Raw genomic sequence first — 16,295 nt, forward strand, 5'->3', positions numbered from 1 at the left:
GCTCTTGATCGGCTTCTCTAGGACTGTTGGTATTGGCTCATAGGGGTGCAACGGATCGAAAAAGTCGCGGTTCGGATCGTTCCTCGGATCAAGAGTCACGGATCGGATAATTTTTCGGATCAGCAAAAAAAAAAAGACAAGACAAATAAACATAGTTTTGTCTTTGACGGGATGTTGTAACGTGGCTCAAGCACTTTCAGCATGTGTTTAAAGTAGGCTAGTGTTGTCACGATACCAAAATTATTGTTTCGATACCGATACTAAGTCAAGAATGACTTTTTCTATGCTTTTTTTTTACAATTTTAGTTGATTTGGTGTTTAATCACCAGTAGCCTTGAATATTGTGTGATCATTCACACCAGTGGCCATCCAAGATTCTGCTTGACCCTCCACACACAATCTGCATAATTACTAGTAGCTAAAAATGTTTAGTCATTTGTGTACTGATTTAGCCTATCTTTAATGTGGTGTGTAGGAGTGCGCATAGGAGGTGTGTGTAATTGAGTCCCTGTCGCTTTAAGAAATACGTGAGGGTAATTTGCCTTCAGTTATAGTGGATAGTGCATGATGACAGATACGTGGATGCAATTCGTTATGCTTTCTATGTCATTAACAACTAACAAGTCGACAAGTCGAAGAAAATCTTTCTGGGATCATAAAATAGATGAGTGTCTTGCAATGCTTCTTTATGATTTTAGTGAGCACAAGCTATCTCCAGATGTACAAGTTAGCCAAGGTTGCGTAGCTTATTGCTGACATTGAACCCAACAGGCTAAGCCTAAATTACATATATCATAGCATAGGTAGGTGCGCAACAAACTTGAGAGATGTAAGTGTGCACAAACAAACTTGATATTAGGCTATTATTGTGTTGCTGCTGTGCAGCCACATCAGCACTTAAACTAGCAGCCATGTATTGCTGGTTATGGCATGACCGCTAATAACGTGAAACGATAACGAGCAGAAAAGACGCGCAGGCAGGCTAGGGGAGCAGAGCCTACGGCTCTGTAGGGAGGGACTAGACGCATGCCTTGTGGACACGCATGTTACTTCAAAAGAACACACGGACATTAATATTAATAATTATTATAAATCAGTCCGCGGATCACGTGTGTGCCGAACCGAAGATACTGATCCGAACGGATCACGGATCAATGATGATCCGTTGCACCACTATTGGCTCATCACTGATGTAGAACCGCTCGCCTGTCAGTTGGTCTTTGACGATGGAGATGCTGCGAGACTTACTTGGCTTGAACTCCATTCTTCCCTACTGGATGTTTTCCTGGAGTTTCTTAGCAAGCATCTAGTCCATGGTTTTGTTGTTGTGATGATGGTCATGTCATCCATGTAGGCTCCAATTGGTGGAAGACGCAGGCCGGTCTTTGTCCTCTCGCCTCCCACTAACCACTGAGATGCCTGTATGATCAGCTCCATTGCCATGATGAATGCTAGGGGGTGAATTGTGCAGCCTGCCATGATGCCAATTTCCAGATGCTGCCTGGCAGTGGTGTTGTTCTCAGATGTTACACAGAGCTGGATATCCTGAAAGTATCTCTTGACCAAGTCTGTGATGTGGTTTGGTACACTGTGGGGGGCCTTACATCCATTTGGTGCTCAGGTGCGTGAATTGGTGGTATATTGTTCGGCATGGCATCTGGTTAATGCTTCCATTCATCAGAGTAGGTCATCCTCAGGTGCTCTTCCAGGTCTTTAATGGGCACTTCGAGACTCCCTGACTTTTCCTTTAGCAAAGCTGTAGAGTTTGCTGTAAAAGAGGGTCCTTGTCTGTTCTTTCCTCTTGTGTTGTCATCTGAGGTGCTCTGCTCTTCACAGCTTTGACAGTTGCTGCTTTATCTCTTCTTGTAGAACGTCGAGTCCCACTCTTTCGATATCAGTGGCCTTCCTCCACTGCTTTCTCATTTGTCTTCTTTCTTTCACCAACCTGTCGATTTCCTGCGGCCTCCTGGACTGCAACTGGTTTAGTGGGTCTTTCTGCTAACTCTGCCTTTTGCCCTAAACACCAAACCTCTCAGCACCATATAGCTGTAGATGGTGCTGAGAGGTAGATGAAATTGCAATGCATGGTGGCCTTACAGCTCAGCTTTGTTGGGTGTGTTAACATGCTGTACTACATTATGACAGAGTTGTGAGTTATTTGTGTTAGTTGTGTAACTAGCTAAGCCGATACTTTCTAAATAAGTGTAATGGGCATGTCAGCATTGTACAAGTAAAGAATTACTTGATAGTGAGAAGTTGACCATCCTATATCTTTACAGATTGAATACATGTGTAATGGTAGCCAGATAGCACGTGAATGTGCAGTTTGGATGTTAGATACACCTCCCTTCCAATGCTTTAAAAGATGAGATGAAGACAAAGCTAGCACCCTATGGTTTTATCTTAGATGCTAGCACATTTGACTCCCATTCTGAGGTGCTGTGAGTTGCAGGTTTGATTCCAGGCCAGTGAAGGACTGATCCATTCAGTCAACACAACGCAGGTTACAGATGAACATGAAGAAAGCAGAGCATGTGGAATGATTAGAGATGACTTCCACTGTTAGCTGAGGAAGCTAATGTTCTCTAATGTTTTTGTTCCCAGTTACACTGCCCAAACCAGTTCTCACCCTTCCAACCGAAAGAAATTCATCTTGGGGTCAGCAGGTCCAGATGAACTGTTCCATCTCCACTCAGTACCTGGGTGGGACATTCACCCTGCAGCAGCTCTCTGGGTCCTATAGAGAGACAAAGGCAGCTTCAGGAACCTCTACTGTTTTCACCATCCGTCAGGTGGACTTTGCCCATGGAGGATCCTACTACTGCCAGTATCAAACACGAGTTTCTGGTCGTAATTTCACCTCATCTCGCAGTGATTCTGTCAGCTTCTTTGTACAGGGTGAGATGTTGATTAATTGTCGAAGCTTATATCACATACTTCTGTTGAAGCTACACCGTTCGGCTTTTGTTTCCAGGAAAATATTTCCATATGTTGTTTAGCTGTAACCAGCTATTTGCTTTACCTTCAGCACTGCATTTTAGTGGTATTCAGTCTACCAGGAATTTATAGCGCAGCCATTTCTGAGTGATAATGTGACCAGTAATGCTTGTGAAGTCTTACTCGGTCAACATGGTGGGTTTAGGGAGGGGGGGGGGGGGGGGGGGGGGCTGTGTGTTAGCAAAAAGTTCTTGAATATCATAAAGTTGACTTTGTTATATCTTTATAGATTATCTAGATTGACAAGGGCAATTGAGAGCAAAGCTAAGATACGAGTTGTAGAGTGTTATTTTCTTTATTTTATTTTTTTAAAACATACTTTATGTCTTCAATTGTTAATTCCTCAGTTACGCTGCCGAAACCAGTTCTGACCCTTCGAACTGAAAGAGTTTCATCTTGGGGTCAGCAAGTCCAGATGAGTTGCTTCATATCCACTCAGTACCTGGGTGGGACATTCACCTTACAGCAGCTCTCTGGGTCCTATAGAGAGAGAAAGGCAGCCTCAGGAACCTCTGCTGTTTTCACCATCCGTCAGGTGGACTTTGCCCATGGAGGATCCTACTACTGCCAGTATCAAACACGAGTGTCTGGTCGTGATTTCTCCTCCTCTCGCAGTGATTCTGTCAGCTTCTCGGTTCAGGGTGAGATGTTGATGAATTGTGGTCACTTGTAACATGTTCTTCTGTTCAGATGCCGTTGTTTCCTTTCACAAAATCTTTTTTATTATTTTTTTCCTTGTAATAAGCAATGTCTATCTTTCCTTTACATTGCATTTTAGTAGTATTCTATTATGGAAGCTTGGCCATTAAGTGGATGAGTGAGTCTTGTTCTTCTGGCATTGCAATAGCACAGTATAAGTGTGAGTTATCTTTGTTAGTTGTGTACCTAGCTAAGCCTGGTCCTGTCCAAATATGTATAATGGGCATGTCAGCATTTTGCAAGAAAAACATTGCTTGATAAAGAGAAATTTGCTATAGCTTTACATAGATCGACTATTTGTGTAATGTTACCAGCTGGTATGTACTGTACCTGTGCAGTATGCACATTAGATAAACCTCCCTCTCAGCACTTTAAAAGATGATATGAAGAGAGAGCTACCACCCTAAGCTTTTAGCTTAGATGCTAGCACACTTGACTCCCATTCTGAATTGCTGTGAGTTGCAGGTTCGATTCCAAGCCAGTGCAGCACTGATCTGTGCAGTCAACACAACACAGGTTACAGATGAACATGAAGAAAGCAGAGAATGTGGAATTCTTAGAGATACATTTCACTGTTAGCTGAGGAAACTGATGTTCTTTATTGTTTTCTTCCCAGTTACACTGCCCAAACCAGTTCTCATCCTTGGAACGGAAAGAAATTCATTTTGGGGTCAGCCTGTGCAGATGAACTGCTCCATCTCCACTCAGTATCTGGGTGGGACATTCACCCTACAGCAGCTCTCTGGATCCTATAGAGAGACAAAGGCAGCCTCAGGAACCTCTGCAGTTTTCACCATCCGTCAGGTGGACTTTGCCCATGGAGGATCCTACTACTGCCAGTATCAAACACAAGTGTCTGGTCGTGATTTCACCTCCTCTCGTAGTGATTCTGTCAGCTTCTCTGTGCACGGTGAGATGTTGATGAATAGTTGTCACTTGTATAATGTTCTTCTGTTCAGATGCCGTTGTTTCCTTTCACAAAATCTTTTTGTATTACTTTTTTCCTTGTAATAAGCAATGTCTATCTTTCCTCAACATTGCATTTTAGTAGTATTCTGTTATGGAAACTTGGCCATAGAGTGGATGAGTGAGTCTTGTTCTTCTGGCATTGCAATAGCACAGTATAAGTGTGAGTTATCTTTGTTAGTTTTGTACCTAGCTAAGACTGGTCCTGTCCAAATATGTATAATGGGCATGTCAGTATTTTACAAGAAAAACATTGCTTGATAAAGAGACATTTGCTATAGCTTTACAGATCGACTATTTGTGTAATGTTACCAGCTGGTATGTACCTGTGCAGTATGCACATTAGATAAACCTCCCTCCCAGCACTTTAAAAGATGATATGAAGAGAGAGCTAGCACCCTAAGATTTTAGCTTAGATGCTAGCACACTTGACTCCCATTCTGAATTGCTGTGAGTTGCAGGTTTGATTCCAGGCCAGTACAGCGCTGATTTGTACAGTCAACACAACGCAGGCTACAGATGAACATGAAGACAGCAGAGAATGTGGAATTCTTAGAGATAAATTTCACTGTTAGCTGAGGAAACTAATGTTCTCTATTATTGTTGTTCCCAGTTGCACTGCCTAAACCAGTACTCGCACTTCAGTCTGAAAGACAGCAATCTTGGGGTCAGCAAGTCCAGATGAGCTGTTTCATCTCCACTCAGTACCTGGGTGGGACATTCATCCTACAGCAGCTCTCTGGGTCCTATAGAGAGACAAAGGCAGCCTCCGGAACCTCTGCTGTTTTCACCATCCGTCAGGTGGACTTTGCCCATGGAGGATCCTACTACTGCCAGTATCAAACACGAGTGTCTGGTCGTGATTTCACCTCTTCTCGCAGTGTTCCTGTTAGCTTCTCTGTGCAGGGTGAGATGTTGATGAATTGTGGTAGCTTATTAGGCTCGGTGAACCCTGCCTTAACTTCCGGCGAATTTGGATTTCGCTCTGCAACGCAGGCTGGAAACCTGCACATTAGGGCTGGGATAAACGATTATTTTTTAAACGATTAATCTAGCGATTATTTTTTCGATGCATCGATTAATCTAACGATTCATTTTTCAGTTCGATTCGATTTCGATTCGATTCGATTATCGATTATCTCCCCAGTAATTGACTAATTGCAATATATACATGTTGATTTACATATCTGAATGAAATAAAACATTGCAATGTGTGATGTATTAAACTTTTGAGTTTTGGTAACTTGGTTGTGCCGTAGACCAGCCTAGCTAGGGAATGCTGGGAGATCTGTATTCAGTTCCTGCTTGAGCAGAGTAAAGAGCGAACGTGCAACAAGAGTGCCTTGTCTACTGTGTGTTATTTAGTGAAATACACCACAGAAAAATTGGCGACGAGGATAAAAATAGTTCGACGTTATGGCTTTATTAATAGGGACCATAGGGGAATTTGTCCCGAAAATGGAGTCTTGGTCGGCGTATGTGGAACGTTTGGAACAGTTCTCGGAGGCTAACGACATTGCCGTGGACAAGAAAGTACCCACATTGCTAAGCGTAATGGGAGCCACAACTTATGGACTATTAAGAAATTTAGTTCAACCAGATAAGCCGAAGGATAAAACCTACAAAGACATTGTGGACGTATTGACGGCTCATTTCGAACCTAAGCCGTTACTAATTGCAGAAAGATTCAACCACTGCAACCAAAAGGCTGACGAAAGCGTGACCATCTATGCAGCTGAGCTAAAGCAGTGTGCGGTTCATTGTCAGTTCGGGGCAACGTTGGATGAGGCACTGCGGGATCGTTTTGTGAGTGGTATACGGAATGAGGCATGCCAGCGACGATTGCTGTCGGAAGCGAACCTGACTTTTGCCCGGGCGTTCGAGATTGCTTTGAACATGGAGACTGCTCAGAAGGACGCACAGCAGCTCCGGAGTCAAGATTCGCGCGCGGAGGCGGTGCACAAAGTGGAGGCGCGTTCCTTCAACTCAACGGGGAGGAAGTGCTACCGATGCAACGGTAAAAACCACACTCCAGAGGTATGCCATTTTAAAGACGCAAAATGCCACAATTGTGAGAAAACAGGACATATTAAGAGAGCTTGCAAAGGAAAAGTAAGTGCTACTCAAACAAATAAAAGACGTCATGGATATTCTGAAAGGAACACAAAATATGTGGAGGTAGAAGAGAATGAATTGCCTATGTTTACGCTAGAAAGTGAAGACTGCAAACAATCATTTAAAACGAACTTTACAGTGGATGGCAAAAACATTGAAATGGAAATCGACACTGGGGCTGCCGTGAGTATCGTTTCTGAAAAAGTATTTCTGAAAATGTTTCCAGAACAGCCACTAGATGTCGCTAGTGTTAAGCTAAAGACTTATACGGGAGAAACAATGCCAGTGCTAGGGCAGTTTGAAGCCAAAGTTAACTACAAGCAGCAAAGAGAACAGCTACCCTTGATCGTAGTGAAAGGTGCTGGCCCAGCATTGTGTGGTAGAAACTGGCTGCAAAAGCTAATGTTGGACTGGAAAGAAATAAAACATGTAAGTGAGATGCATGAACCGAAATCAATAGAGGAAGTGCTGAAGTTACACTCAGAGGTGTTTAAGGACGAATTGGGCACTCTTCGTGGCATTACAGCCAAAATTCTTGTAAACACAGAAGTCAACCCAAAGTTTTGCAAGAGCCGCCCATTACCATTTGCAATGAAGTCCAGGGTGGATGCTGAACTAGATCGACTGGAGAAGGCAGGTATAATCTCACCCGTTAAACACAGCGAGTGGGCTGCACCGGTAGTACCTGTAGTAAAAAAAGACAATACAATTCGCTTGTGTGAAGATTACAAATTAACTGTAAATCAAGCTGCTACTACAGAGACCTACCCCCTGCCTCGGATTGAGGAGCTGATGGCTACGTTGAGTGGAGGGAAGATTTTCTCCAAGATTGACCTTGCCTCAGCGTATCAGCAGGTCCTTCTGGAGGATGAGTCAAAGAAACTACTGACCATCAACACACATCGAGGTCTATTCATGTATAATAGGCTAGCCTTTGGGGTTAGCTCCGCCCCTTCCATTTTCCAACGCATTATGGAAAATCTCATGAAAGATCTGGATATAGTTGTCTATTTAGATGATTTGCTGATTACAGGAAAAACTGAACATGACCATTTGCAGAAGCTACAGAAGGTGTTACAGAGACTTCAGGAATGTGGCTTGAGAGTCAAGAAATCCAAATGTGAGTTTGGGAAAAAGCAGATCGAATATCTGGAACATGTGTTGAACAGCCAAGGCATTCATCCATCTCCAGACAAGGTAAAGGCAATCAAGGAGGCACCAGCGCCCTCATCTGTGAAGGAGCTGAGAGCGTTTTTGGGGCTTGTGAATTACTACGGGCGATTCATGCCAAATCAAAGCACTGTACTAGCTCCACTCTATAGACTGTTAAAAGATCAGGTGGAATGGGAGTGGAAAAGACCCGAGCAAAAGGCCTTTGAAAAGTGCAAAGAGTTGCTAACGAGTGACAAGGTTCTTGTGCACTATGATCCAGACTTACCTCTCACACTGGCTTGTGATTCATCAGCCTATGGCATAGGGGCTGTCATTCAACATGAAATGCCGTCAGGAGAAAAGCGGCCCATTGCTTACGCGTCACGGACGCTGGCCCCTGCTGAGAAAAAATATTCTCAGATTGAGAAAGAGGGACTGTCACTGATATTTGGTGTTAAAAAGTTCCACCAGTATCTATGGGGAAGGAAATTCAGACTAGTGACTGATCATAAACCTTTGCTGACTCTTTTTGGAGAGCACAAATGTTTACCCACTATGGCTGCAGCTCGAATTCAAAGATGGGCAATCATACTATCTGCTTATGATTATACCATTGAGTACTGTGCATCAGAAAAGCACAGCAATGCAGATGGACTTTCGAGAGTTCCCTTGCCGGAAACAAGCGACGCAGGGACAACAGCCATAGCAGAGAGCATTCATGCGCTGCTAACGGAACATCTAGAGCAGGCACCATTGAATGCTGACCAAGTAGCGCGCACTACACGTACAGACAACATGCTATCCAAGGTTCTGAAGTTCATCATGAATGGATGGCCTAGTGATTTTGATAAAAGCCTGAAAGCTTTCCACACACGCAGAAATGAACTGTCTGTTGAGCGTGGATGTGTCCTTTGGGGCACCAGAGTAGTGCTACCTGAAAAACACAGAAAAATGGTGTTAAAAGAGTTGCATTCTGGACACCAGGGTGTCGTGAAAATGAAAGCTCTCGCACGCAAGTATGTGTGGTGGCCTAAGATTGATATGGACATAGAGCAGGTCTGCAAAGCCTGTGAGTCTTGCCAAATGGAACAGCGGATGCCTCGACAAGTACCATTGCATCCATGGGAGTTTCCGGGCCAGAGCTGGAAAAGACTACATACAGATGGTACGGGTTGAGAATGCTCCTTTCTTTCCCGCACATCGGGACTCCCGAAGCATCGGGAAAACTGCAACCGCAAGGGGGCAACATAGACCGCCCTAATAATATGAAGGTTCGGCTCATGGAAAAACCCGAGGACACCGCGCTGGTGACAAGCGGAGAAAAGAGACATGACGCTCGGCATGTTAGATTGCAATTGCAGAGTTTTCGAATGTTTACAGCCTACCTCACAGCTCTCTCACTCGACGTAGCCTATAACTCAGTCAGTCCAGCAGAGATGCCAGAGCAACGTTTTGGTCAATGGAGAGGGAGAGAAATGCTCCGCATATCCGTCTCATTTAATCATTAAAATGAAAGTGATGACTGGCGAAATTAATCAAACGACGTTTCAATAAACCATTGTTGAAATGAATGAAAATGGTTTTAGAAACATATAGGCCTATCAGAAGGAAATAGCCTTCAATTCAACCTGAAATACTCGAAAGGCAACCTTAGATTAATTCATGAATTCATTACGGTTACAAGACCGCATTTCCGTGAATAGGCTATTATTGTCAACGTCAAGGCGAAGACGAAAGAGATGGACAAGATGGACATTTTGGCAACATTTACATGCTAGGAATACTTAGAAATGTGTAGGCTATTTTAAAACGGAGGCATGTTCATTTTAACCGGCGACGCTGGGTAGCCTACATGTACCCAGCACTTGTTATCACAGATTTTGTCCCCACCACTTTTGAGGACTGAAAATAAAATGTATTTAACAGAAATCTTTTTAATACATGCCTATGAATGTCACTTTACTTATAACCGTAGGCTACATGCATGGAGAAGATCGCGCATTTTGTAACATTGTAACAATGGATGGTCAGATATGCGATAGGGCAGTGAGGGTAATTCATTGTAACCATCGACTAGCAGGCCTAGCTCCGCAAAATAAGTTTCTAGCAACGTATGTATGGTATGCATGTTCATGTTGATTCAGAGATAGGCATAGACTACCATAGGCTGCTGGGCGTCAAGCTATATGACAGCATTTTATCATGTGGTGAATTAATAACTAACGTCAGTTTAACATGTCAGAACTTTTGATTGGCGTTTCAAGTACATCTGCCGAATAAAGCCAGTCGAGGTACACATCAAACTGTGGCGCAAGTGGTTGGAGCATAGGTGTCGTAAGCCAGCGGCCGGGGTTCAAAACCCAGTCGAGGAACCTCTCTGGAAACCATCAAAACAAAATGCATCGATTTATTAAAAAAAAATGACAGACTTTCTGTTTTGAGATTCTTTTTATGTTTGCGATGTCTGCTGAAAAGAAAAGTTAATATGTTAATTCGTGGTTCAGCGCGCACTCACACACATTTTTACATTGACATAGTGTCGGGCTAAGTGTCGTCCTCAGTGCCGCATAGGTAGGCTATAATGTAGTGAACTGGTTAGACGAGTGTGGGGGAGGGGGAATGATAGCACAAGACAATTGCTCTTCATGAAATGAATCTCACAGGCGGCTGTCGGTTTTTAAATGTAGCCTACTACACCACTTGCGAAATCGGACGTGGCACATAGCCTAATTATTAGGCTACTGGATAGCAAATCCATAGACTTTGTTATATCCTTGGCGGAGATAATAATTAGACCTATCAAATTAAAAGCACACTACGACAGGTATACTTGTGTGATCACGCAACACAAGAGAGCATTTAGCGATGGGACAGTTGTGAATGAGTGCTTAACACTAGAAGCGCCAAGCGCCGGTCATTTGACCGCTGACGGGTATTCCTAGAAGCGCCGTGTGGGTTTGACCTAGATATACCTAGAACTGCCGGGCTGCGGTCATTTGACCGCAGCGATTACAAAAAAAAAAAATCTTTTCACTCGATTAAATTCCAGGACCCTACGTTCACGACTTTTCCTAAATACGCGTGTTTTGTCACCCAGAATTTTTACATGATCAAAAGCACACCGGTACAAGCTAGTTTAGAGCTATTTTGCGCTCACTTACGTTCGGCCATTTTTGTCCAGGCTGCTATTCTCTTTTCTCACAGCAGATGTCGCAAGGATTTCCTGTCAGTCGGGCATGAGAATAATATTTTACCATAAAACATATCGTTTATATATGTGCAATATGTATTATATATGTGCTTTATTTTAATAACTATTTTTCATTTACATGGCATAGTCTATGGAGGCGATTTACAGTGGTAAAATGCGAATTTGTTTTGAAAACGTTGCGACAGGCCTACATGTGTAAAACATATTTTCGTCGTAGCCTATTTAGCCTATGTACGTAGGGCGCGTATGCCTACGTACATTCATAGTTGTATATCTTAGGCTATCTTCTATTTGTAGGCTATCTTTTAAAGCTCAGACTATATCTATGCTAATGTATAAGCATTTTCTTACATATTTGCTGGACAGACTGAGTTACGTCAAGTCAAACCTATCCTAACGCAGTCTTTATATACTGTCAAGTGGCGCAGCGTTAGCACTCCTGTCTACAACGCTGGAGACCCGTGTTCACATCCTGGCAGGAGCGAAATACAAAATCTCCGATCGAATTTAATGACCGTTTTTCAACGTCGATGAACAATTATTTTTTGTTAATGGTTTTTTAACAAACCTATCTGAAATAAACGGATGAATCACAATATGTTTAGGCCTACCATTAACGAAAAAACCTTTCGCCAGCCAATCATTTTCTGCCGCCATCTGACAAACTTTGACTAAGCCAGTTAGACTTTTTGCATCTAAAAATAATTATATCATAGTGACACGCGAAAAAATAAACGATAGCTTAGAAACTAGGCCTGCATTTCCCACTGGACACACCACATCAGTATTGTGCTCGTTGCTACGATACAGGACTCACAGTGAGTTGACGACCAATGAAAATGACATGGGGAAAAGAAGGAAACAAAGTAGAACTACTTCTAGCCTGATTTTGATCTCACCTTAGGCCTACATACTTTCCTAATTCCTACGTTACTCAGACTTTTGTTAAATCGTCAGGGCCGGTTGCACAAACACCAAAACCAAAGATTGATGATATGAACCAAATAATCTGGAACAGATGGATTTACAGCATTGAGCGTGATAGGCTATTAGGCTACTGCTGCGACTTCCACCGTTTCCTTTCCAGAGATTGCTGCGCGTTCACAACGCAATGAACGCATGCAGTCTACATTGAAGTGAAACGTGCAGAACGTTGTCCAAAACAATACAATAACATTGTGTGTTGATATCTAATACAATATACACATCTGTAGACATGAAGTGGCAACTAATTATCAGTCATGAAAACTTTGGCGGCTGCATTAAGGTTTTGGCTGAGCCAGCTAGCCAGCCAACAACTTCATCAGCCAGCCGTTCTCAAAGCAAATGGCTTCGGGGTCATAACACTATCCATTGCAGCCTATTTGAAACCGATCATCCCCCCTCCCCCATACACTCGTCTAGGCTAGGCTACAGACATCACCGAGGCAATGGACAATTAACTGCCTCCCCACCCCCACCCCATCTAGCCTATCTGTCCCTGCCTACTAGTCTGTAGGCTGACTGTTTAGCAGCTAGGCAACTCGTGGAAGAATGCGCAATGTTTCATATGCGCGTTTCAGAATGTTCGAATTCGCCAGCGTGCGTGTAGTTATGTGAATAGAAAAGAATAGAATATAGCCTTTTTTATTGATGCCTTGTTCAAAAGGACTTCCGTCATGAATAGGTTGGGAATCGAACCATCGCCCCTTGAGTCCTGAAGCCGAAGCTCTAACCATTGAGCTACTACCTTGCTTAACAATCACGTGAAAATGTATGTTTCAATGCTGAATCTCGAATTCACATAGAAGTTAGCTTAAATTGTAGAAACAGGCCTATAGCTTTTTTTCAGCAGACATCTCAAACATAGCCGTACATTCGCAAAACGGAGAATATCATTCACTCATTATTCTAAATTAGGCCTATGCTACTTCTCACGCCTATGCCTGCTCAGCATAGCTCTCTCTATCTCCCTCCCTCCGAGGTAGCTAGACTAGACCCTATAAGATGCTTCTCCCTAAATGAATGAAAGTTGTTTTAGAAAGTAGCCACGGTAGCCTGTAAAATGCGGCATGAAATCCTGGCTACTGTGTAATTGAAACCAGACTGTTAGGCTCTTTGTTCCAGGTGACTAGGTCCGGCGGCGCGAACCTATTAAATTAATAGAAGTGAATTTGGGGAGTGAATTAGAACTAGCCACATTCACTTTTAGAGCATTTTAGTTGAAAGTCAAGTTTGCTTAAGGTTTGTTCAAGAACTCTTCCAACGTTTTTACCTCAAACAACACAAATCGACACAAATACATGAACAGATAACTCAAACGTGCTGTATGTCATAATGAAACAAACAACCACAGATTATCAACAACACGGTCTGACACGAATGACACATGGCTTAGTGCAAACTGAATTTATGACCAAACGATTTCATTCGTGCACGAAGCGCCATCTAGCGATCATTATGTGTAAGTAAAAGCATCCCAGTCTAAGGACTCAGCGGTCATTTGACCGCCTCGCCGCGCTTTAAGTAGGTCACAACAGCACGGCGCTTCTAGTAGGTCGTCAAAGCGGTCAAATGACCGGGGCGCGGCGCTTCTAGGTATAAGTGGGTCAGAACGGCGCGGCGCTTCTAGTGTTAACACCCTGGAGTCTAAATACCCCCAGGGGATTTGAAAAACTGTTCCAAACACACATCTCAATCTCTGCTTTTATCATATTATAGAAACACCATTGGAAGCCTTAATCAACTCGTTTTCAAATATATATGTTTTAAGAGAATATGGCAATGATAATGGCACTTTCTAAAAACAATAAATTCTTAGGATTTGTCCTCTCACCTGCAGCAGGCCCATTCAAAAGCCCATCCACCTAATTTGCATTTGAAAGAGCCAATCACTAAAGTGACACATTTAGTCTAGCCTTACTTTATGAGTTTTTTTTGACCCCTCTAAAAAATTGCCTATAGTCCTACTACGATAATGGAGGAAGGGCTGCCTAACTGTTCCCCCTAAGAGTTTTTTCATAAGATAAAATGTTTACTCTATTTAAGTTTAGGATTTGGTAGACAAGACAACCTCGGAAAAGTTATTCAGATAAACAATGTTTTATTGAATTAAAGGAAAGAAAATGTATCGCCAGGGTTTCGGGGCTTGCGAAGGCATTCGTTGATCTTATCGATGCAGTCCTTGCGGCCACTTCTCCCCATCGTAGGAAACTTTCTGCTTAGTGTTAACACAAAGGTCTTGACGTTATGTGCCAGTGCTTGCTTGCCCTTCGATCCATCCCAGTTGGTGGTTTTGCACCAGGCTCTGTAGTGCTCCTTTGTGGTGATGGCTCTGAAGAGCAAGCATCCGTATCTACCAACGTTGCCGGGACTCTGTTGGTGAATCCGAGCATGTTGTTCTGGGCCAACAGCAAGCAAAGTCACGTCTTCGTGCTGAGAAGGAACTTGAATGCTGTTGTCGAATGTGGCAGAGAATACAGAAGAAGACTTTAACTATTACTTATATATTCTTATAACGAAACTCGAAGAAAAAATACGAGGACTGACCATCTCGCCTCTCCGCGTTTCCCCCAATAGGCCTACCATGGCGACAAAGACAAATAAATATGATTTGACATTTTATACAGAAGAAGACTTTAACTATTACTTATATCTTTCTTATAACGAAACGCAAAGAAAAAATACGAGGACTGACCATCTCGCCTCTCCGTGTTTCCCCCAATATCATGGCGACAAAGAGAAATAAATATGATTTGACATTTTAATGTTTGTAGCGCGCCAGTTTACCCAGTGTGTGTGCATTGAGTAGTTCCTTAAAATACGGAACAAAGAGCGTCCCGTAGTAGGCTATCTGTTTAATACAGAAGAAGACTTTAACTATTACTTATATATTTCTTATAACGAAACGCGAAGAAAAAATACGAGGACTGACCATCTCGCCTCTCCGCGTTTCCCCCAATATCATGGCGACAAAGAGAAATAAATATGATTTGACATTTTAATGTTTGTAGCGCGCCAGTTTACCCAGTGTGTGTGCATTGAGTAGTTCCTTAAAATACAGAACAAAGAGCGTCCCGTAGGCTATCTGTTTAATACAGAAGAAGACTTTAACTATTACTTATATATTTCTTATAACGAAACGCGAAGAACAAATACGAGGACTGACCATCTCCCCTCTCCGCGTTTCCCCCAATATCATGGCGACAAAGAGAAATAAATATGATTTGACATTTTAATGTTTGTAGCGCGCCAGTTTACCCAGTGTGTGTGCATTGAGTAGTTCCTTAAAATACGGAACAAAGAGCGTCCCGTAGTAGGCTATCTGTTTAATACAGAAGAAGACTTTAACTATTACTTATATATTTCTTATAACGAAACGCGAAGAAAAAATACGAGGACTGACCATCTCGCCTCTCCGCGTTTCCCCCAATATCATGGCGACAAAGAGAAATAAATATGATTTGACATTTTAATGTTTGTAGCGCGCCAGTTTACCCAGTGTGTGTGCATTGAGTAGTTCCTTAAAATACGGAACAAAGAGCGTCCCGTAGGCTATCTGTTTAATACAGAAGAAGACTTTAACTATTACTTATATATTTCTTATAACGAAACGCGAAGAACAAATACGAGGACTGACCATCTCGCCTCTCCGCGTTTCCCCCAATATCATGGCGACAAAGAGAAATAAATATGATTTGACATTTTAATGTTTGTAGCGCGCCAGTTTACCCAGTGTGTGTGCATTGAGTAGTTCCTTAAAATAGCCTACGGAACAAAGAGCGTCCCGTAGGCTATCTGTTTAATACGGAAGAAGACTTTAACTATTACTTATATATTTCTTATAACGCTGGCTGTAGGCGATTTCTATAACCATTTTCATTCATTTCAACAATGGTTCGTTGAAGTGTCGTTTGAATAATTTTACCAGTCATCACCTTCATTTTAATGATTCAATGAGATTAAGGAGTCGACTATTGACGGATATGCGGTCTTCATCATTAAATGCAGTTGAAACTTTCTGCCACCTGGTGGTTGTTTGGGTACATTGCCTTAGCCTCGAAAAAAATCGGCTTGACGCACTGCGGGATCTCTTCGGGAGTCCCGCGGGAGAAGGTGCATTCTCAACCCGTACCCACTGTATAGACTTTGCCGGTCCATTTCTAGGTCACACTTT

General features: G+C 42.7%; 2 protein-coding genes across 5 annotated transcripts in view; both read left to right on the forward strand.

The window, feature by feature from the left end:
• Window positions 1-16,295, forward strand: part of LOC134076974 (deleted in malignant brain tumors 1 protein-like) — a 330,477-nt gene that overhangs the window by 79,388 nt on the left and 234,794 nt on the right. The gene's annotated exons all lie outside the window — the stretch shown is intronic.
• LOC134076982 (leukocyte immunoglobulin-like receptor subfamily A member 2) overlaps window positions 1-16,295 on the forward strand; it is a 69,762-nt gene that overhangs the window by 35,185 nt on the left and 18,282 nt on the right. Inside the window, exons 2-3 of the mRNA XM_062532309.1 lie at window positions 2,605-2,898; window positions 3,345-4,606. Coding sequence (XP_062388293.1) covers window positions 2,605-2,898; window positions 3,345-3,670 — 620 coding nt within the window. The 3' untranslated portion in view covers window positions 3,671-4,606. The remainder of the gene's footprint in view (window positions 1-2,604; window positions 2,899-3,344; window positions 4,607-16,295) is intronic.

Source organism: Sardina pilchardus, chromosome 3 (genome assembly GCF_963854185.1).
Source record: "Sardina pilchardus chromosome 3, fSarPil1.1, whole genome shotgun sequence".
Classification (NCBI taxonomy): domain Eukaryota; kingdom Metazoa; phylum Chordata; class Actinopteri; order Clupeiformes; family Clupeidae; genus Sardina; species Sardina pilchardus.